We start from the raw sequence: 25171 nt of genomic DNA on the forward strand, positions 1-25171 counted from the left end.
GTACAATTTCTATTCTTTTAAATTTGTCAAGATTTGTTTCATGACCTAGAATATAGTCTATTTTCTACATATTTGTTATTTTTTCAATTTGTCCTTCAACTACTGAAAAAGGTGTTTAAATGTGTAATTGTGGAGTCTTCTATTTCTTCTTTAGGTTCTGTCATATTTGCTTCATGTAAGTTGAAGTTGGATTGTTCAATGCATACACATCTAGGGTTTTTATGCCTTCTTGATGAACCGAACCCTTTACAATTATGAATGTCCTTCTTTATCACCAATAAGTTTTCTTTTAGTGAAGTTCACTTTTACAGATATTAAGACAGCCACTCCAGACTTCATTTGATTAGTATTTGTATGGTATATCCTTTATATTATATTACCTTTAATATGTAAAACAGATTAAAATAATGTATTTGCTATCGTTGAAATGGGCTTCTTATAAACATCATGCAATTGAATTTTTTTCTACACTCATGGCATATGGAAGTTCCCTGGCCAGGGATCTAATCTGAGCCACAGCTGCAATCTCTACAATAGCTGCAGCAATGCCAGATCCCTAACCCACTGTGATGGGCCAGGGATCAAATCTACACCTCTGCAATGACCTGAGCAGCTACAGTCAGATCCTTACAGCAAACAGTCAGACAACAAAGGTTTAAAACAAAATCAGAGTGTATTAAAGAAAGATTCAATTTGGAGTTCCGGTTTTCAGTTTCTTTGATTTTAGCCCTACTAATGGATGAATAGCGGTATCACATCATGGTTTTAATTTGCATTTCCTAGTGACCAATGATATTGAAAATCTTTTCCTGCGTTTATTTGCTATTTTGTAACTCAGCTGATGGCAGAATACACACTCCTTTCATGTGCACTTGGAACAATATGCCATATTCTGAACTATAAAATGAATCTTAGTAAGTATGAAAGACCAGAAATCATACAAAGTATGCAATCACACCAGAACACAATTAACTAGAAATCAATAAGACAACTGAAAAATGCACAATCATTTGGAAATCTGAAAAAAAAATTCAAAATAACCCATGAGTCAAGGAATAAGTCTCCAGGAAATTTAAAAATATTTTGAACCAAATAAAAGCTAAAATGCAATACATCAAAATCTAAGAGATGCAGTTGAAGCAGTGTTTAGAGGTAAATGTATGCTATTACCTCTTTATAATGGAAAGAAAAAAAGATCTAAAATAACAAACTTAAATTTTCACTTTAGGAAACTAGAAAAAAGATAAAATCAAACCCCAAAGCAAACAAAAGAACAAAAATAATAAAGATTTGAGCAGAAAGTAATGAAATCATATACTGTTTCTCTGATAAGATCAATACAATTGATAAATCTTTAGTGGAGGGGAGAGAACTACAAATTATGATAATCAAGAATAAAAAATGGAATATAACCATTGGCTTAAAGTCATTAAAAGGATAAGAAAAAATGTTATGAACAATATTATATGCATTAATTCAAGAACTTAGGTGATAGAGAGCAACTCCTAGAAATATACAAACTACTAACAATCACCGAAGAATTTCTAATTTAAGACAGCATAATTTTTCAGGTCTAGAAATTCTATTTTGTTGTTTTTAAATATCACATACTCTCTGTCATTATGTTATTTCCCTTTAAATGCTTGATATATTTGTGATAGATTTGAAAAGTCCCTTTCTCTTAATTCTTTTAGCTCTATCTTTTCTGTTTTTTTTTTAATGAGTAGGCTTTTCTCCTGATTTTAAGGCATATTTTCCTGCTTCTTTGTATTCCAAGTAATTTTATTATTGGATCTTGGAGACTGTGATTATTACACTGTTAGAGGTCTTATGCCGTTATTTCTTTTAAAGCGCAGCAATCCTTTTGGCAGATGTTTACATTACTAGCAAATTAACTGGTTATTTTTTGGAGTGGATCTAAAACAGCCTTTAACCTAGGGTTTGTTCAGCCCAATTACTGAGGTGAACAAACAAACTCTTCCAATATTGCTAGTTAGAATTTAAGTACATTCCAGAACCCTGTGAGCTCAGACGGTTCAGCGTCCTAGTAGTACTTGGCCCAGTCTGGGGACCTTCGCCCTATTTGTGAGCTTAGCAGCAACACACTCAGGCAGAAACCCTATGAAGATTTCTGGAGACCTCTTTCACTTTTGATCTTCTTCCCTCAAAATTCTATCCACCTTGATCTCCGCAAGATCCCATCTTTCTCTCCTCAATTCCACAAGATATCCATGCTTTGCTTAGGTTTCTCCTGCCGTGTGATAGCTGCAAAGGGCCTCCAGGCAGAACATGAGGTCATTCATAATGTTCTCCTATTATTTCCTTCACTCATGGATCACATTTCTTCACTGACTGTTCTCTCGTATCTGAGAATGATGATTTCATTTATTGCGTCTGGTTTTCTAGTTGTTTATGGCAGGAGGACATGTCCAGCACCTATAAATTGTCATGGCCAGCAGTAGAAATGTCCATGCTTCATCTAGAGCTCAACACTGTATTAAACCCTCAATGGGGTAGGAATTGTAAATGATAAAAAGAGAACCTTTACCTTCCCAGCACATACTATGTAGGTAAAATAATGATATAAATATGTTGCGGAGTTTGATTTTTTTTTAAGTTTCAAAAAAAAATGAATTAGAAGTACTGGGAAAGCTATTAATGTTTTCAATGCCATAATATGTTCTTACCCTTAAGGGAAACAGACCAAATCCTTTAAAAATAGTTATGTAGTATACTCTTCTAATAGTGTATTTTATTTTCCTTTTAAAACTGTTGTTTACTATAATAAATTAACCAAATGAATTCAGTTTAATTATCATGTGGTTTCTGCTCTATTCCCATGTTTTAAGGTTTTTTCTAGAAGATATAGATCAGAAATTGGAAAGGCTAGACTGTAAATCTTGTTTAAAAGGACTAAAAATATACTCTCTTGTCTACTGATATGACAGAAAGAAACTCATGAAAACAGGTTTCCTAATCTAAGTTGACAATGCCATCTCAATTAGATACAATTCATCTGTATGAGGGGAATGAATCAGAATTGCCACAATTAAATTTTAGAGCAGGAGCAAACTTTGTGGAAGCACACTGATAACCTCAGATATAGCAGGACATCAACTATGCCGGATTCAATGAACTGATTAGGGCAACCTAATTATTTTATTAATTTTGGAATTTTGTTTGTATTTTTTTAACACTCTATCTTCTGATGGGAATTTAAGAAAACCCATTCTCAGCACCACCAGCCCCCTGCAGCCCAGAAAAACTGCAACAAGCTCGGCCAGACTGTGAAAAGATCCACCTACATTCTCAGGCTGTCCTTCTGAGTTGGGCTGCCCTAGGGAAGAGCCTCTTAGGTTCTCAGTGACCCAGATAGCTGCTCCAGCCCCCAGGGGGTGCTGCACTCCGGAGGAACAGCTGCCCAACACCGCCAACCCCCTGCAAGAACCCCACAGCCTAAAACACCCAGAGCAAGCTCTGCATGACCAAGTGAAATCTGCTACCATCGTGGTGTGGACCTCCCAGTCCTGGTCTGCCCTCAGGAAGCCCTCCTTTGCTTCAAAGAAACACTGTTAGCCCCATCAACACTCAGAAAGCCACACTGCCTCAAAAAAGATTGACCAACAACACCAGCCCTCAGGAAATATTCCACGGCAGTGACAAGGCAAACACTGCCCAATAACGGAGAGTACAACTCCCTCGGGAGAAAGAAAACAACAAGCAAGATGAAGAAGCTGAGAAACCACCCCCAGTCAAAACCAACAGGAGAACTCACCTAAAACAGTCAACAATGAAACAGATCTCTGCAGTCAGATAGACCTGGAGTTCAAAAGAGAAATAGTGAAAATACTGAAGGAATTAAGAGAAGATATGAACAGTAATGCAGATACCCTCAGAAAGGAACTAGAAAATATAAGGAGGAGCCAAGAAAAACTAGAACATTCATTTGCAGAGATGCAAACTGAACTAAGGGCAGTAAAAACCAGAATGAATAATGCGGAAGAACGAATCAGTGATATGGAAGATAGAATAATGGAAATCACTCAATCTGGTCAACAGACAGAAAACCGAATCAAAAAACTGGAAAGCAATATAAGAGACCTATGGGATAATACAAAGCGGGCCAATCTACGCATAATAGGAATTCCAGAAGGAGTAGAAAAAGAAAAGGGGATGGAAAATATATTTGAAGAAATTATTGCTGGAAACTTCCCAAATCTAAAGGATACTGGGTTCAAGATACAAGAAGCACAGAGGGCCCCAAACAAACTGAACCCAAACAGACCCACACCAAGACACATCATAATAAAAATGGCAAATTTAGTGATAAAGAGAGGATCCTAAAGGCAGCAAGAGAAAAACAGAATGTTACCTACAAGGGAACCCCCATAAGAATATCAGCTGATTTCTCTACAGAAACACTACAGGCCAGGAGGGAATGGCAAGAGATATTTAAAGTGCTAAAAGAAAAAAATATGCAACCTAGAATACTCTACCCAGCAAGAATATCATTTAAAATAGAAGGGGAAATAAAAATTTTTTCCAACAAACAAAAACTTAAAGAATACAGCAACACAAAACCCAGGTTAAAGGAAATATTGAAAGGGCTTCTCTAAACCAAAAAGAAAGGAAAGAAAGGGAAGAAAAAAGAAAAGAAAAAAAAAGAAGAAGAAGAGGAAGAACTAGGATTGAGGAAACTGCAATCAGAGAGCAGTCACTCAAATAAGCCAGCATACAGATTTAATCATGAACATGCTTCAAACAAAATAAAATTAAAAAGAAAAAAATAAAAAAGAGTCATCAAAACCATAAAATGTGGGCAAGGGATGTTAGGAAATAAATAACCCTTTTTGTTTGTTTGTATGTTTCTCTTCTTAATTTTAATATAGTAATGAAGTGTTTGAACTTACAGGACCATCAGGCTAAAACACACAATTATGGGAAGGGGTTAGCATACTTAAAAAACAGGGCAACCACAAGCCAAAACCAAATATTGCATTTGCAAAAAATGAAAAAAAAAATACACTCAAGCAGATAATAACAGGAGACCATCCAACCAAAAAAAAAAAAAAAAGGAAGAATGGAGAACCATAGAATCAACTGGAACACGAGGTTCAAATGGCAATAAATAATCATCTATCAATTATCACCTTAAATGTCAATGGACTGAATGCCCCAATCAAAAGGCACAGAGTGGCTGAGTGGATAAAAAGGCAAAAACCTTCAATTTGCTGCCTACAAGAAACTCACCTTAGGACAAAAGATACATATAGATTGAAAGTGAAAGGGTGGGGAAAAATATTTCACGCCAATAGACATGACAGAAAAGCAGGAGTCGCAACGCTCATATCAGACAAAATAGACTTTAAAACAAAAGACATAAAGAAAGACAAAGAAGGACACTACTTAATGATTAAGGGATCCATCCAAGGAGAGGATGTTACTATCGTCAACATATATGCCCCAAATGTAGGAGCACCCAGATACATACAACAAATATTAAAAGACATAAAGGGAGATATTGATGAGAATACAATCATAGTAGGAGACCTTAATACCCCCTCACATCAATGGACAGATCCTCTAGACAGAAAACCAATAAAGCCACAGAGATCCTAAAGGAAACAATAGAAAAATTAGACTTAATTGAAATCTTCAGGACACTGCATCCAAAAAAAGCAGAATACACATTCTTCTCAAATGCTCATGGAACATTCTCAAGAATCGACCACATATTGGGACACAAAGCGAATCTCAATAAATTTAGGAGCATAGAAATTATCTCAAGTATCTTCTCTGACCACAATGCCATGAAATTAGAAATCAACCATGGGAAAAGAAATGACAAAAAACCTACTACATGGAGACTAAACAACATGCTACTAAAAAAACCAATGGGTCAATGAGGAAATCAAGAAGGAAATTAAAAACTACCTTGAAACAAATGATAATGAAGACACAACCTCTCAAAATCTATGGGATGCTGCGAAAGCAGTGCTTCTTTTTCTCAAAAAAGAAGAAAGATCCCAAATTGACAACTTAACCCTCCACCTAAATGAATTAGAAAAAGAAGAACAAAAAAGTCCTAAAGTCAGCAGAAGGAAGGAAATTATAAAGATCAAAGAAGAAATCAATAAAATAGAGACTCAAAAAACAATAGAGAAAATTAATAAAACCAAGAGCTGGTTCTTTGAAAAGGTGAACAAAATTGACAAACCCCTGGCCAGACTCACTAAAAAGAGGAGAGAAAGAACCCAAAGAACCAAAATTATAAATGAAAAAGGAGAAATCACAACGGATACAGCAGAAATGCAAAAAACCATAAGAGAATACTATGAACAACTATATGGCAACAAGTTTGACAATCTGGAAGAAATGGACAATTTTCTAGAATCTTACAGCCTGCCAAAACTGAATCAAGTAGAAACAGACCAACTGAACAGACCAATCACTAGAAATGAAATTGAAGAGGTCATAAAATCACTCCCTACAAATAAAAGTCCAGGACCAGATGGCTTCACAGGTGAATTCTATCAAACATATAAAGAGGAATTGGTGCCCATCCTCCTGAAACTCTTTCAAAAGGTTGAAGAAGAAGGAATACTCCCAAAGACATTCTATGATGCCACTATCACCCTCATTCTAAAACCAGGCAGAGATACCACCAAAAAAGAAAACTATCGGCCAATATCATTGATGAATATAAATGCAAAAATTCTCAACAAAATCTTAGCCAACCGAATCCAACAACATACCAAAAAAATTATACGCCATGACCAGGTTGGGTTCATCCCAGGTTCACAAGGATGGTTCAACACACACAAATCAATCAGCATCATACACCACATTAACAAAAAAAAAAAGTCAAAAATCATATGATCATCTCAATAGATGCAGAAGAAGCATTTGACAAAGTTCAACATCCATTCATGATCAAGACCCTCGCCAAAGTGGGTATAGAGGGAACATTCCTGAATATAATCAAAGCCATTTATGATAAACTCACAGCAAATATAATCCTCAATGGGGAAAAACTGACAGCCTTCTCACTCAAATCTGGAACAATACAGGGATGCCCACTCTCACCACTGCTCTTCAACATAGTTTTGGAAGTCCTAGCCACAGCAATTAGACAAACAAAAGAAATAAAAGGCATCCATATAGGAAGAGAAGAGAGAAAACTGTCACTGTATGCAGATGACATGATACTATACATAGAAAACCCTAAGGACTCAACCCCAAAACTACTTGAACTGATTCATAAATTCAGCAAAGTAGCAGGATATAAGATTAACATTCAGAAGTCAGTTGCATTTCTGTATACCAGCAATGAAACATTAGAAAAGGAATACAAAAATATGATACCTTTTAAAATTGTACCTCACAAAATCAAATACCTCGGAATACACCTGAACAAGGAGGTAAAGGACCTATATGCCAAGAACTATAAAACTTTAATCAAAGAAATCAAAGAAGATGTAAAGAAATGGAAAGATATTCCATGTTCCTGGGTTGGGAAAATCAATATTGTAAAAATGGCCATACTACCCAAAGTGATCTACAGATTCAATGCAACCCCTATCAAATTACCCATGATATTTTTCACAGAACTAGAACAAACAATCCAAACATTTATATGGAACAACAAAAGACCCAGAATTGCCAAAGCAATCCTGAGAAACAAAAACCAAGCAGGAGGCATAACTCTCCCAGACTTCAAGAAATACTACAAAGCCACAGTCATCAAGACAGTGTGGTACTGGCACCAAAACAGACAGACAGACCAATGGAACAGAATAGAGAACCCAGAAATAAACCCTGACACCTATGGTCAATTAATCTTTGACAAGGGAGGCAAGAACATCAAATGGGAAAAAGAAAGTCTATTCAGCAAGCATTGCTGGGAAACCTGGACAGCTGCATGCAAAGCAATGAAACTAGAATACACCCTCATACCATGCACAAAAATAAACTCCAAATGGCTGAAAGACTTAAATATACGACAGGATACCATCAAACTCCTAGAAGAAAACATAGGCAAAACACTCTCTGACATCAACATCATGAATATTTTCTCAGGTCAGTCTCTCAAAGCAATAGAAATTAGAGCAAAAATAAACCCATGGGACCTCATCAAACTGAAAAGCTTTTGCACAGCAAAGGAAACCCAAAAGAAAACAAAAAGACAAATCACAGAATGGGAGAAAATAGTTTCAAATGATGCAACTGACAAGGGCTTAATCTCTAGAATATATAAACAACTTATACAACCCAACAGCAAAAAAACCAATCAATCAATGGAAAAATGGGCAAAAGACCTGAATAGACATTTCTCCAAAGAAGATATACAGATGGCCAACAAACACAGGAAAAAATGCTCAACATCGCTGGTTATAAGAGAAATGCAAATCAAAACTACCATGAGATACCACTTCACACCAGTCAGAATGGCCATCATTAATAAATCCACAAATAACAAGTGCTGGAGGGGCTGTGGAGAAAAGGGAACCCTCCTGCAGTGTTGGTGGGAATGGAAACTGGTACAGCCACTATGGAGAACAGTTTGGAGATACCTTAGAAATCTATACATAGAACTTCCATATGACCCCGCAATCCCACTCTTGGGCATCTATCCGGACAAAACTCTACTTAAAAGAGACACATGCACCCGCATGTTCATTGCAGCACTATTCACAATAGCCAGGACATGGAAACAACCTAAATGTCCATCGACAGATGATTGGATTCGGAAGATGTGGTATATATACACAATGGAATACTACTCAGCCATAAAAAAGAATGACATCATGCCATTTGCAGCAACATGGATGGAACTAGAGAATCTCATACTGAGTGAAATGAGCCAGAAAGACAAAGACAAATACCATATGAGATCACTTATAACTGGAATCTAATATCCAGCACAAATGAGCATCTCCTCAGAAAAGAAAATCATGGACTTGGAGAAAAGACTTGTGGCTGCCGGATGGGAGGGGGAGGGAGTGGGAGGGATCGGGAGCTTGGGCTTATCAGACACAACTTAGAATAATAGATTTACAAGGAGATCCTGCTGAATGGCATTGAGAACTTTGTCTAGATACTCATGTTGCAACAGAAGAAAGGCTGGGGGGAAAATGTAATTGTAATGTATACATGTAAGGATAACCTGACTCCCTTGCTGTACAGTGGGAAAATAAAAAAAAAATTAAAAAAATAAATAAAAAATAAAATAAAATAAAATTAAAAAAAACCCATTCTCTAATTCTTAAGATTGTGCCAAACATTCTTTGAATTTAGTATCTTGTTCTTATTACCCCTCAGAATTCAGGTACAAGTACTTTTTAGTAAGTTATTAAGTTTCATGGCATGCAGTCATTTAAATAAGTTGAATAAAAATCTGTCCTCCTTTTACCTGAAATACAATTGGACAAATTGTGTAATCAAGGCCATATCTGAAGGACCATATTTGAGAATACATTTCATTCAATCCAATATGACAAGCCCTCAGTCACAGAGGTAATTTGTATTTGGAACCGACATCTAGGAGGCTTGCTAGACAAACCAAGTAGCCTCCACGGTTATATACTGTCCTCACATTATTCCCAGCAGCAAGAAAGGTCACTGACTAACAGGAAAAGGAGAGAGGAATTTGCCCACCTTTGTAGATACGCATGTGAAACCTGGTCCAAATGAACTTATTTTCAAAATAGCGACAAAAAGAGCTCTGGAATGATAGGGACTATTTAAAATTCTAGAGTCCTTACAAACTCTCCAGACAGAATGCATTTAACGGCCTTAGAAGTTGTTTAACACAATTTGACTCTAGATTTGCTGATTATACAACAAAGAACCTTATATGTATTAATCGATTCTATTTTTTACTGCATTGATGTCAATTGATAAAGCCAAATAATAAATATATCACAATGAGACCAGCCTCTACATAATTTACAGATTTATTTATGACCACAAGGAGAGACTTAAATTATTTAAAACTTAGAAATAAGGCAAAAAGTGACTGCTGGATCTTGTAATATCATGGTAGCACATGATTTAACAAGCACACCTAAGGTTAATCTGACTCTGAGGGGAATGTTCCTTACTTTTTTTTTTTTGTCTTTTTAGGGCCACACACACAGCATAGGGAAGTTCCCAGGCTAGGGGTCGAATTGGAGCTGTAGCCACTGGGCTACACCACAGCCACAGCAATGCCAGATCCGAGCTGCATCTGTGACCTACCCCACAGGTCACAGCAACTCTGGATCCTTTAACCCACTGAGTGAGGCCAGGGATTGAACCCGCATCCTCATGGATACTAATCGGGTTTGTTACCGCAGAGCCACAGCAGGAGCTCCCAAATGTTCCTTACTTTGAATCACTATTTACTGTTGATTAGGGTTAGACTACATAAAGTTAGGTGTTGGCCTGTAGAAAACTGATAAAAGTGGAAAGGATTTTTGTCCAGTAGAGGTAGGAATGAATTTTGATAGAGAAGACAACTCCAAAGGTAGAAGTTATAATAGCAAATATTATAGATTATATGAACTGAATTAACATATAAGGTTTGCATACAATTTAGTAACGTAAGTTCAGCAATTTCTTTGTTGCACTAAATACTTGCATGTTGACTTCTCACTTTTCTCTTGAGTGGGTTTTGTGCTAAATAAAACTCATACTCTGCTCACAATGTGCGTGAGAATTATGTGTTTGTGAAAATTTGAGATTTTCACTTTCACAAAAGGATATAAAAATGTTCCACAGAAATGTTGGTTTTGCTGGGGTAGCAAGAACTCAGCTAAGTTTCCAGGGACAATGCCCCAAACTTTTGTATCCCTTTATATTTAATTATCAATCAGAGTAACTACTTAATTTTCACAAGTAACCTCAAGAATAACAAATATACTAACAAATAATCATCAACTCACCACCATCATTGATCCATAATTATACCCATCCAAATGAAGAGTAACCTGCAATAATTTTCCCAAATAAAACCATTTTCTTTGCTAGGAAAGTTATCCAAACATCCAAATCTTTTAAATCATGTGCCCACACCACTTGGACCACCTCTGACCACACATCATGAAAGCTCTGCAATCAAACCTAAAAATAAAGCCTCCTAGGTAACCATATTTGAATCCAAAATTTCAGGATACTCCTCAGTAGCCAGAGTAATAACATAACCAAACACTGCAAGTAAACCACCTAAATATTCTAAAACAAAACTAAAAAAACCCACAAAAACTTACTACAATAACACAGTCTACCCCACCACTTGCAATAAGACTTTTGGAACCATACGTTACATGTTGGATACTAACAGCCTTTCCATCTGGAAAACACATTTGCCAAAACATTACTTATGACTAACTAATCCAATATATACATTCTTTTTTTTTTGTATAATGATTTTTATTTATTTTTTCCATTATAGCTGGTTTACAGTGTTCTGTCAGTTTTTTTTTCCCACTGTACAGCAAGGGGGTCAGGTTATCCTTACATGTATACATTAAATTACATTTTCCCCCAGCCTTTCTTCTGTTGCAACATGAGTATCTAGACAAAGTTCTCAATGCTATTCAGCAGGATCTCCTTGTAAATCTATTCTAAGTTGTGTCTGATAAGCCCAAGCTCCCGATCCCTCCCACTCCCTCCCCCTCCCATCCGGCAGCCACAAGTCTTTTCTCCAAGTCCATGATTTTCTTTTCTGAGGAGATGCTCATTTGTGCTGGATATTAGATTCCAGTTGTAAGTGATCTCATATGGTATTTGTCTTTGTCTTTCTGGCTCATTTCACTCAGTATGAGATTCTCTAGTTCCATCCATGTTGCTGCAAATGGCATGATGTCATTCTTTTTGATGGCTGAGTAGTATTCCATTGTGTATACAATATATACATTCTAATGAACCATCTCTGATTTGTATGTATCTATTTATTCCTGTATGATGAGACTTACATATAGAGCCTACCCATATACAGAAACCTGGAATATCAGATTGATCCCATTATTTTCACATACAGAAAGAGCCATTTATAAGCTATGTACTCTTATGAGAACAAGTATTCTGAGGCAATACAATAAGTACAAGTCAACGTTCAGTTATCCCTTAGGTTAACATTAGTTAATAAAATGAATTTGAAGTGGATAAATCTTTACATAATTCTTTACTTGTCATTATTTTAACATGAAAAAGGATCGAATCAGTCCTCTAACATCAAATATAGATAAAATTCCATTCCACTCTTAGTAGATAAGGTAGTTAGATTTACACAATTACCTGATAAGAGAGCTATTATTACACCTGACCCCCAACGATAGGTGCTGGCAATATGAATGCCTGCTGTCTGCCCTGCTCATATTTTTTTTTTTGGCCACCCCCCTGGTATATGGAAGTTCCTAGGCCAGGGTTCAAATCCATGCTGCAGCTGTGACCTATGCCACAGCTGTTGCAATGCTGGATCCTAACCCACGACACCACAGTGAGAACCCCCTTGCTCAGATGTTTATTGTCAAAATCAAAGGCTCAAAATGAACATTACTGACTGATAACACCTAGGTCACATGGATTCCCTCTAGACATATGATAATCTGGAAAATGTAAGTTGTAATGTTTTCTTTCATCTATTTCAAGAAGGCAGACTTGACTTTTATAACATGCAAATCTGAGCTTTTGTCTTACCCACTCTAAAATACTCAGGATAATTACAAACTTTTAAAATTGTTATTTAAGCAATGCTGTAATCTCCTCATAACATTTCCATGATTCTTCTTCCAATCTATCTCCCATTTCCTCCCTACCCCTTTTGCCTCTCTTTTTTTCATCCTTTCTTTCCTTCTTACACACACACACACACACACACACACACACACACACACACGGGTGCACATGCATGCACACACACACACACCATATCCTCTCTTATTCCAGTGTACTGTAATCTCTGGAACAAACCACCATCATTGCCCACGGTTCCCCTTAGTAACAATCTTCTTCCAGCTCAAATGAGCGCTTTGCATGAAGTGTTTTCCAGCTCTCTCAGGAAGAACCACTCACACTTGCATCAAAATTTCACTGTACACAGTGTATTTATCTCTAGGAGCAGCACATGGCATTGTAAAAGAGAGGGATTCAATGAAGGTTTTTTGACCTAGGGAATGTGTCTTACCCATGAATGAGAAAACCATTTGCCTGCATTCAGAGTCGACAAGAAATACCAACCAAAAAAGCCAGGGTGCTGGAGGGAGGCATTTGGCAGGACCTCCCTGATGTTGGTTGTTCTTCTCAGGTCATAATCATGCATGAGAAAAGGTACTCTATCCATACTGCAGATAGAAGGGGGAAAATAGAAGAAGGGGTGAATAGGCTGAATGCACTCACCTTGGCAGGTAGGGTTCTCAGAAATCACATCACGATCAGGAATCTTGCTAGGGTTCCTTACTTCCTCCCAAATCCTAGCAAAGGACTAAGGACCAGTAATTTAGAGTTGATTTCAATGTTTTTCTGCCCTTGGGGTCAATCTTTTGTGGTGTGTAATAATCATATTATTTGTGGTGCAAGAGTAGCTTCCCTATCCATAGACTTTTTAGAATGAAGAAAAAGGTAGGTACAATAGTGACCTGAGAGTAAGGTGAGTGGAATGGGGATGGCCAGGCTCTGTGGTTCCCAGAGCCATACTAAACAGGCACACAGACAATCTTCCCATGTTGCTCTGACTCATTTTCCATCCAGACACCTTCCCTGAGTCTATCTGGCTCTAGACTCTTCACATCAGATAGTATTATTGGAAAAGTTCCTGGTTCTGTTTTTTGCTGTTTACCTTGAAACATCTCTGCTTTTAAGAAAATTTCTCCTTCTTTCTCATTAAAATACCTATGAAGACAACTCCATAATGAGAATGGGGGAGTAAAAGGGTTGAAACTTAGCCTCTGCCCAACTAGAAAACTGGACAAAATAGGGAAATACATTTTTCAGTCTATGGACAATGGGAAGCACAGCATGATGGGCTTGGAGACAAGGCAAAAAAAATGAAATAGTCTCTAGCATTACTCCTTATTGGTGAATACTTGACTGTAGCACCAGGAGAAAAAACCTAAAAGGGACCCAGCTATTTTACTGAAATGAACAGAAAGATATTAGATGAAGGAGAGGTCAAGGAAGCTAGGATCTGTGAACTAGAGTTCCACAGAGGATTAAGCTATGCCAAAAAAAGATACCAAAGACATATGTAAAGAGTTCCCTTGAGGAGTTCCCTTTGTGGCACAGTGGTTAACGAATCTGACTAGGAACCATGAGGTTGCAGGTTTGATCCCTGGCCTTGCTCAGTGGGTTAAGGATCCAGCATTGTCGTGAGCTGTGGTGTAGGTTGCAGACATGGCTCGGATCCCACGTTACTGTGGCTGTGGCGTATGCCAGCGGCTACAGCTCTAATTAGACCCCTAGCTTTGGAACCTCCATATGCTGCAGGAGTGGTCCTAGAAAAGGTAAAAAGACAAAAAAAAAGAGTTCCCTTGAATGTATGGCTAAATATCAATGTGTATCCTTGCAGAGAAAACTCTATGACACATGCTAACAACAACCTTGAGGAAAAGAAAAATTACCAGAAAGTTCTAAGACAATTTGGAGAGCTCACATTGGGGTATGAATCATTCAAGTTCCATCCAGTGAGGGTGGAGAGACCTCAATAATTATGCAGACATTCTCTAGAGACTCCAGAGGGCCACATCTTTGGAATGAGGATAATTGAGAACTAGAGCGACTTTAGAGCCTCCATTAAAGAACTTAAAAACAAGCCTCCAAAGAATTGAACTAATCTTCAATTAAATTAACTGCCTGCTAGAAAAAGTCTAAAATTCTTTCACAGCATGGTAAAATCACAATGTCCAGCATGTGAACAAAATTTACCAGACAGGTAAAGAAGCTGGAAAATGTACCCATAAGCAGGAGATATTATTCAATAATGACAAACTTGGAAGTGAAATAGATGATAGAATTAATAAATAAGGATATTAAATTATGTAAAACATAAAAATAAATGATGTATAAAACAGATATAAAGGAAAACATGAACATAATGAAGACAACTGAAATGAAAATTTCACTGAAATTATCAGATTAGCTATTATATATTATATAAAATTAGTGAATTTGAAGAATCAGGAATAGAATTTATTCAAATGAATTGTGACACAATATCAAGCAGTATTGTATATATGTGATTGGAGTCCTAGGAGGAGAGGAGGAACAAAAGAAAAATCTGAGGAAATGAAGGTAAAAATATCTTCAAAATTTCATAAAAACTATGTACCAATATATCCAAGAATACCAGTGAATACCAAGAAGGATAAATATAAGAGTACACATACACATACCCACATTAAAGATTACTGTAATACAATCTATTGAGTTTTTAATCCCCCCAAAACACAAGGCATAAAATAATAGGAAAGTACAGCCCATTCAAAGGAAAAAAATAAATCAACAGAAACTCCCTGAAAAAGAGCTGATGTGAGATATACTAGACAAAGACTTTAAAACAATAATATTAAAGATACTTAAAAAACTAAAGGATAATATGGATAAAGTCAAGAAATCAGTGTATGAACAAAAGGGAAATATAATAAAGACATAAAAACCTAAAAAGAAATGAGAAAAAAATTCTGGAGCTAAAATGTACAAGAACTAAACAAAAAACTGACTAGAGGGATTTAAAGGCAAGTTTAACCACGCAGGAGAATCAATGAACTTGAAGATAGAACAATATAAGTCACTGAATCTGAGGACAGAATTTAAATAGACTGTTGAAAAATGAGCAGAGTCTAAGGTACCCCTTACACCAACCAAAGTATAAAAACATACTACAACATCCCGTATGAACAGTGATGCAAAAATCCTTAACAAAATACCATCAAATAGAATTCAGCAGTCTATTAGTAGGGTTCTAAACCATGATCAAGTGGTATTTATTCTAAAATGCAAGAATGGTTTGACATACCAAAATCCATCAATGTGATGTAGCACATTAATAAAATGAAGAAGGGAGTTCCCTGGTGGCTTAGCAGTTAAGGATCTGGTATTGTCTCTGCTGTGGCTCTGGTCTTTGCTCTAGCATGGGTTTGATCCCTGGCCTGGGAACTTCCACGTGTTGTAGAACTTTTGGCAAAGTCAAAAAAAAAAAAAAAAGAATGAAGAGTTAAAAAACACATGAGCATCTCAATTGATACAGAAAAAGTATTTGACAAAATTCAACACCCTTTCATGATAAAAACTCTAAACAGATTAGAAATAGAAGGAAACTACCCTTACATAATCAATGACATAACATGAAAACCCCAGAACAAACACTGTATTCAATGGTGAAAGACTGAAAGCTTCTTCTCTAAGATTAGGAACAAAGCAGGAATGTCTGCTTTTGGAACTTCTATTCATAGTAGTCCTGGAATTTCTGGCCAGATAAATTAGGCAACATATGGAAATAAAAACATCCAGACTGGAATTGAAGACATAAAATTACCTCTGTTTTTATTATCTTATATATAGAAAATCCTAAAATTAAACATATAAAACAAAACCAATAAAAGAATTAAGTAAAGCAGCATATGAAGTCAACACACAAACATTAGCTGCATTTCTACACACTAAGATTGAACAATCTGAAAAGGAAGTTACTAAATCAATTGCATTATCTTCCATTTAACAAAATAATACTTAAGAGTTAACTTAACCAAGGAGGTGAAAGACTTATACACTGAAATCTAGAAAATATTACTGAAATAAATGAAGATATTCATGTATGGAGACACATCCCAAGTTCATGAAATGGAAGATGTAACATTGTTAAGAATGTCAATGCTATCCAAAGCAATCTGCAGATTCAATGTAATCACTAACAAAATCTCAACGACTTTTTTGGAAGAAATAAAAAAACTCATTCTAAAAATTCATATGGAATCATAAGGGATCTCAAATTGCTAAAACAATCTTGAAAAATAAGAACAAAACTACGGGACTTGCATTTTCTGATTTCAAAACTTACTACAAAGTGACAGTTATCAAACAAGAATGGTAAATACAAACATCAAAAGAACAGAGGGCCCAGAAACAAACCCTCATATATATATGAATTTAACAAGGCCATTCAACAGGGAAAAGACAATCTTTTCCACAAATGGTGTTGGAAAAACTAGATGGTCACATGAAAGGAATGAAACTGGACCCTTACCCAATACCATATACAAAAAATAATTCAACATGACGTAAAGACATAAAGGTAAAAAATAAAATATTAAAACTCTTAGAAGAACATATAAGGGGAAAATCATGACATTGGATTTGACAATGATTTTTTTTGTTATGACAACAAAGGCAGAGGCAAAAACAAACAAAAAATTAGACAAATTGGCTTTAAGAAAATTAAAATTAAAAATTTTTATGCAACCACAAGTCTATTCTCCAAATCATGGACTTGCAGAATAGACTTGTGGTTGCTGGTGGGGAGGAGGGAATGGCATGGATGGGGAGCTTGGGGTTAATATATGCAGACTATTGCCTTTGTAATGGATTCACAATGAGATCCTGCTGTGTAGCACTGGGAACTATGTCTGGTCACTTATGATGGAGCATGATAATGTGAGAAATAAGAATCTATACATGTATGTGTAAAAGGGTCACCATGCTGTACAGTAGAAAACTGAATGAACACTGTAAACCAGATATAATGGAAAAAAATAAAAATCATGATATTAAAAAAAAATTTAGGCATCAAAAGACACTACTGACAGCCCAAAGTGGCAACCTAAAAACCAGAAGAAAATATTTTCCAATCATATATGTGATCAGGGATTAATATCGAGATTCTTTATACAGAGAAGTTTCTAAATCTAAAGTACATAAAAGCAAACAACCCAATTCCTCTTTCTCCATCTCTGCTGGTAAAATAGTATTTTTCCCTTCAAGGGTCAACCCAAACACAATTCTGAGCACAGAGATCTTTTTCAGGGTAGGAGATGGCCTCTTCCTCCTCCACTGAGGTTCCACTGCATTTGACTTACTCTTCTCTGGGAGGCACTCACTGCAAATGGTCTTACACTGGGTTTGTTTGTAAACATGCCGTGTCTCCTTCACTGCCTGGGAGCAGCTCTTAGGCAGGACTCGATCTCACTCATCTGCTCCTAACCCACACTCAGAAGAGGGATTTACAGTAGGTATACAATAGGTGCCCAGGGAACACTGGTTCAATAGGTTGCTAAGGGAGGGCGTGGGGATAAGTGGTAAGCAGGTTTGCAGTGCGGCCAGGACAAATTTGAATGGTGTGTGAGGCTCCACAGAGGGTATCTGATAATACAGGGGTCAGATGCATGGCTTGTAAAGGAGAAGTGGTTCGTGTGTGTGTGCTATGTGCAGATACACATGTGAACACCAGGAAACTCCCCGGGACTTGCCCTCTCTAACTGGGGCCAGGCTGGAGTCTTCCTTGGTATTGGTCTGTTCTCCTCCCACCCTGGCCCCTGCTTTCCTACCTTATGTGTACATCACTCTCCAGCCCAAAGGCACCTTCTTCCACAGCTTTCTCAAAGGACATCATGGTATTCTCAGGCCCCAGCTGTGGAAGAAAAGGACAGGAGGCCCTTAATCTCAGAGTCCGTTCTGCCAACATCCCTTTTAGGGTGGAGAGGGAGCCCAGTAACAAAAGGACTTTAGCAAGCAGTCCTTTGGCTCCCTTGGCTCTTTTTTCAAAGAGCCTGCCTCCATTCTTCTCTACCCAAACTGATTTGGGGATTCTGCTCATCTGAGGCAATGTCACTGGGCACAATAAGGAGAAAGGAGTGAGAATTAGGTGCTCTGGGTTCAAGGCCAACCTCTACCTTTAACTCCTTATTACTGTTATCCTAGGTGAAACCCTTTACTTCTAGAGGGGTTCCTATGGTTCTGATATGCCCTTCTCTCGACCATACATGTACCACGCACACCTGTACCCACCCACATGCGTCATGCTCAGACCTACCATGGGTGCACCTCTATGTCCAAAGAAGCTCGGCTTGGGTCCCAATTTATCCTTCTCTTGAATGCAGGGAGAATGATTCCCCCAGGGCACCACATAGAGACATAAAAGGATAAGGAAAAAGGGCAATACAACAGCCACTTGTAGAGCTGAAAAAGTTGGAAGGAGGGGAAACTGACCAAAAAAGGAAAAGAGGTATAGAGAACCATTCCAAGCAAGTAACTACCCCCAAGCAACAGTTAGTAAATAGCACATGAGTTCAACGAATCTGTGGACTCACTTATTTACTCTCAACTTCTTTACAATTTACTCTCAACTTCTTTACAATTTACTCTGTCACATCCTCACGTTCTTTCAGTGATTTGAAAGTAAAGGACTATAAAATATAAGTATTATTAACTCAAAATTATTCACAAATGCAAATTTACGAGGCAAAAAACTGTACAGGAGTTGGGAAGGAAAGGAAGGAGAGAGAACGGTAAGGCAGCCTTCTCAGAAGGAGTAGTTTGGCTAGTTCTGAGAAAGCCTGCAAGCCCTTACGATTAGCCTAAGATGCTGCTATAGTTCAGGCAGCGAGAAAAAGGACATTAATTGAAAAGAAATCTGAGTTCAAAGCCAGACTTTACCCCTTTCTAATTGTGTAATGAAGGGCATGTTACATAACCTCTCTGGGTCTTCATTTCCTTCTTTCTGAGAAATGGACCCATCTTGCTCTTAACATTTGCCTCACAGAGCTGCCGTGACAGCGCTGACTAATCATAGCTCCTCGATAAACAGGAGGAATTTCTCTCTTTCCCCTTCATGTCTCTAAAACAGACACACACACACACACACACACTTGCTATTTTAGACCTGTGAGGATTTTACTCATTTGTACACTTAAAAATGACCGCCTATGTCACTTTCAAATCTAGATCTCCAGCTCTAACCTCTCAACTTTGTGATCATATTACACATCTTATTTCTTCTTCTTTCGTTACTTGTAATCTTGTATCTTCTGATTTTAGCTAAAATTTAGAAAATGAAAAGAGTTTATTATTGTCCCCTTTAAGTTCCTGCACCCAGAAACATTTCCTACAATTCATCTTCCACCTACGCACACACAGGGGTACAAACACATAATGGCAACACGTCTTTTCCTTGTCTGCATCCTCACACAAGTCAGGAAGCCAGCATTATTTGTTTAACCATAGTCCAAAAAGGGAGACATAGGTAAAAGAAGATCCTACTGCTCTCTCAGTAAGGGTGCTGAGAGATAACTCCACTCTCAAAACAGTTTGGTGTACAGCTCTGATTCTTATTTGGTTCAGTGGTATTAGAGCAAAGACAGGAGAGGACACCAGTGGCAGAGGAAGACATTTCTTCTGCTGCTGCAGGTCCCCAGATGTGACGGGACTCGAGGGGGCCTGCTTTAAAGTACTATGATGTAGCTGGGGATATCTGCACCTGGTTCTTGAGTAAAAAATAATAATATTTAAATACAGACTTAAAGAACTGTGACTTCTACCATCCCTTGTCAAATAAAATTAAAACTGCCTCCACCCTCTTGCCAACCACTCCAATCCATTTCTAGACAGTCAATGTGTAACAACTGACAGAGAATTCTTTTTTGGCAGGAGAATCCCTCATTAGAGGAAGGACTGCTTGGCCAGGGGAATGCTATGCCGGGCCATGCAGGGTTGTGAGTCTGACCAGAAGGAGCATGTCCGAGCAACAAGCTACATGAATTTCAGGGTGGTATTGTGCTGGCTATCTACCAAGCTTGTTGCGCTGAGTAAAGTAGGGAAGTCAGAGCTGAAAGGATCAGGCAAGGTTCCACCCACATGGCATACCTTCTCCTTCCAAATGGACCACGTAGAAGGCCACAGGCCAGGCGACCATAACCATCATAGATATGCTGCCCAGGTGGATGTAGGGAGCGAAGATCTGGGGGGAAGCCAAAAGTCAGGCTGAGCATATCTGGACAGACAGGGCGAGAACAAAGGATGATGCTTACCTGCAGGGACAGCCCAATGGTGAGCCACCTCTCTTTCCAGTAAGTGAATAGGAGCCAGAAAAAAAACGAGCATATTCCAACCACTAGCAGAATCAGGACCTGGGGAAACAAAAGGAATATCCTGACTTCCAGGCACTAGGCTTGAATCAGAACTACCCTTGGAAAGCACCTATCTCCACAGTCTCGGGGACCTCATTTCCTCATCCTTTTCATCCTTCAACATCATGTGGATCTAATCATTTACCTTCATTGCTGCCAAGCCTTTGTTGTGCAGCATGGCTGGAGAAAAACTACATAGCAACTTGGTCTGATGCCTTTACTAATTTATCATCTCCATCTCAGCTGGTCCCTCAACACTGCTTGGCATATCTCACTCAGTTTCAAAAATGGTCATCACAAATACTCACTACTTTCTTTTTTTTTTTTTGTCTTTTTGTTGTTGTTGTTGTTGTTATTGTTGTTGTTGTTTGTTGTTGCTATTTCTTGGGCCGCTCCCACGGCATATGGAGGTTCCCAGGCTAGGGGTCTAATTGGAGCTGTAGCTGCCAGCCTACGCCAGAGCCACAGCAACGCAGGATCCGAGCCGCGTCTGCAACCTACACCACAGCTCACGCCAACGCCGGATCGTTAACCCACTGAGCAAGGGCAGGGACCGAACCCGCAACCTCATGGTTCCTAGTCGGATTCGTTAACCACTGCGCCACGACGGGAACTCCTCACTACTTTCTATATACAACTCAGGTAAATAGTATTTTGTAGCCATCTTTTGCTGTATGTTTTCCCCAATAGATCATAAGCTTCGTGAGCTCGAGGACAGTACATGGTTATGATTACATTCTCGCTGCCTTGTAGAGTGTCTGAAACTTAGTAGGCATCTAGTAAATATTTTCTGAGCAGAGGAAAAAAAAATCTGCTGGCCAGAAAACCATATATTATTCATAAAGAAAGAACACTGAGACCAAGAAGACATAACTTGTTCCCTTTCAAGAGGACAGTTTTCCTACATCTGTGTTGCCCTCTTGACAGTGATTGGTGTCCTCCCTTCCATAATTATGAATCTCTTAAGGCAACTAAACCCATATTCAACTTCACAAAATAACTACAAGCCTTGCTGTCTTCAATGGGTAATTTATCTAACTTTTAAGGAAGAAACATTTCTGACCTTTAACAAATTCTTTCAGAGAATAGAAAAAGAGGGAACACTTTCTAACCTGTCTTTTGAAGCCAACAAAACATTGATACTCAAACTCAACAAAGTCTGAGTGTTAACTTTGTAATACTCAACAAAGTTTGAGTATTCTTGACATTACAATAAAGAAAAAGGACAGGCCAATCTCTCTTACACATGGATACATATAAATGCAAAAAGCTTAAATAACTTAAATAAGCAAACCAAAAGCAATGCAACAGATATGCTTAAGAATCATGAGATTCTGTGATCTTAAGCTAATGATTGAAAGGATACAGGCAATTATAAGGTATAGATAAAGCATTCTCCCTTGTTTTATCAGAGAAATCTGATCCTGTCAAATGCAGCTGCTCATAAAAAAAGGCCTTCCGTTATTGTATTAGGATACATTTTGGTTTGGGATTTAAAACGTGAGGTGTGTTTTGAGCAAAGTATGTGGAAACATTGCTTCACACCAGGAGTCTTTTGGGTTAAGGCACATCCTTTTCTTATATATCCCATTAATTACATAACTCCTGCCAGCCATTTCTTCCACCCTTCAAATCTGTATATTCCAGGTTTATTTAAAGTAAGCAACCCAGATAGGCCAGGTTACATCCTGTTAGAAATTTTCATAGATAATGCGCTCTCTTACATTTTGGCTAATAAATATCTTTAGTATGTTTATCAGGAGGTTGGATTATTGGCACATGTATAAAGAGTTTTGACTGAGGTCATTCATTGCTCTCTGAGCCTGCCTAGATAGACGGGAATACACTACAGGCCTGGTGCTCACTCTTTCCCTCCAGGTTTATTCTTTTTTTTTTTTTTTTTTCTGTCTTTTTGCCATTTCTTGGGCTGCTCCCGCGGTATATGGAGGTTCCCAGGCTAGGGGTCTAATCGGAGCTGTAGCTGCCAAGCCTACGCCAGAGCCACAGCAACACGGGATCCGAGCCGCGTCTACGACCTACACCACAGCTCATGGCAACGCCAGATCATTAACCCACTGAGCAAGGCCAGGGATCGAACCCGCAACCACATGGTTCTTAGTCGGATTCGTTAACCCCTGTGCCACGACAGGAACTCCCCAGGTTTATTCTTTATACATTGAAACTCCAAGCCCTAAAGAAACTCCCTCAACAGGGAGATTGGAAGACCGAGGGTTTAAAGGCTCACTAATGTCAGTCATTTTCCAAGGAGACGTCAACTCTTCTCATACCCAGCTCCAGCACCTCTCACTGACCACAGACTCATGACTGGAGTTAGATCCCAGAATGCCTCAAGAGATGAGGCTTTGTTAAATTTACTGACAAAGCACTGTAGAATATGTGTGGGAATAATTCCAAGGGTGTTAGACATTGAGAAAAGAACATAATTTTATTTATTTGTTTGCTTTTTAGGGCTGTACCCAAGGCACATGGAAGTTCTCAGGCTAGGAGTTGAGCAGAAGCTACAACTGCCAGCCTGTGCCACAGCCATAGCAACACAGGATCCAGTGTCTGTGACCTACACCACAGCTCAAGTCAATGCCGGATCTTTAATCCACTAAGTGAGGCCAGGGATTGAAACCACATCCTCATGGATACTGGTCAGATTCATTTCTGCTGAGTCACAACGGGAACTCCAGAACAGAACTTAGATCAGGCTGAACTGATTGATATGTGTGCACTTCCCAGTGATTCTGAATTCAATATACCAAAATCCAGGTATTTTGCATCTGAAAGTGGTTCTAATTGTTGTTTGGTTATCGGAAACCTTGGCTCAATAGTAGCCTATGCTTAATAAAACTGTGATGTCACCAATTCATTGGTATCACTTGGAAGAAAGAATCCAACGATTTATTGAGAAAAGGTCTGTGGAGTGCTATCACCTATGATCAGCTAACCCGTTCCATGGCGTGTTCTACGGGAGGTCTCAGAGGACAGGGAAAAACACATGGGTGAGGAAAGGTCAGCATCCTTGACAAGTACCGCAGTGGCCATCCTTTATCCCTGGATAAAGGTGACTGATGCTGCTGCTGAAACTGGATTCCTGATTGGAAAGGCAACGATGAGATCCCGCTGTGGCAGAGGCTGAGGAGCAGTGCTCACTCCCAGAGGCAAGGCAATCACGATTTCTCTAACAGGCACAAACCTGGAATGGTCATCAGAATGATTTAACCCACAGGGGTTCTTGGTGGTGACTAACTGCTCATGGTGTTCCAACCCTAAGACCCGTGATGATCACAGTAAGGGCTGTATGTTCGATCTTCAATGTCCTCTTTCTCTGTAAGATCTTGTGGATTCAACTTCCATCTATTTTTAACTCTTAAGATTAATTTTCAGTTCATGCTTCCCATTTGAGTAAGAGAAAATCTAAGGGGAGCACTCAGAGCTTTAGACATGTTCCTGGATTTCAGGTAAACACAAGGAATAGTTTCAAAACCATGCTTGAAAAAGTATAAACAGCAAGAGGCTGTGGCTGAAGATGCTCCAGGCCAGGGCAGAACAAAACACGGGAGGCTATGCTGGAAATGCGCTGCGTGCCCACAGATGTTGGGACAATGATGCCTGCTTCCCGGGACCAGATACGTATCCTCTGAGAGAAACCATGCTTCCTATAAGTGTAAAGGGCTCCAAACTAAGGGAGAGTCAAAAGGACCTTAAAAGAGAAATTTCAGGGGTTACAGCATGACAGGCATTGACTCCAAGAGAGGTGCAGTCCAGGTTCTCAGCAGCAGGGTCTCTAAAAATACACACAGAAAAGTCCATGCGGTAAAGAGCCAACAATGGTGCATTTACTTGGTCCTGATGGAACCAACCCCTCCTTGTGGGACAGTGTTCCTTTATCCTACCTCTCCTTCCCCTGAGCTCTGCTCTCATGGAAGAAAGGAGAAAGGACAATTATACTCTTTCCACCACTGTAGGTTTCCTGGCCTGGATTATGTGAAAACAGCGGAAGGGTAAAGTCTCATAAAGGTGGAGTTTGGTGTATTACAATGAACTGAATTTTTAAATGACTGAAATGA

The 25171-nt window shown here is 38.5% G+C and overlaps 1 protein-coding gene across 1 annotated transcript in view; it reads right to left on the bottom strand.

The window, feature by feature from the left end:
• The window catches only part of LOC125112072 (glycerophosphodiester phosphodiesterase domain-containing protein 4-like), a 131435-nt gene that overhangs the window by 37154 nt on the left and 69110 nt on the right, over positions 1–25171 (bottom strand). Inside the window, exons 7-12 of the mRNA XM_047754330.1 lie at positions 20997–21095; positions 20833–20926; positions 19930–20007; positions 19004–19149; positions 18519–18601; positions 13169–13325 (exon numbers count right to left, since the gene is read on the bottom strand). Of these exons, the coding sequence (XP_047610286.1) occupies positions 13169–13325; positions 18519–18601; positions 19004–19149; positions 19930–20007; positions 20833–20926; positions 20997–21095 (657 nt within the window). The remainder of the gene's footprint in view (positions 1–13168; positions 13326–18518; positions 18602–19003; positions 19150–19929; positions 20008–20832; positions 20927–20996; positions 21096–25171) is intronic.

The sequence above is a fragment of the Phacochoerus africanus genome, chromosome 11 (assembly GCF_016906955.1).
Source record: "Phacochoerus africanus isolate WHEZ1 chromosome 11, ROS_Pafr_v1, whole genome shotgun sequence".
NCBI lineage: Eukaryota > Metazoa > Chordata > Mammalia > Artiodactyla > Suidae > Phacochoerus > Phacochoerus africanus.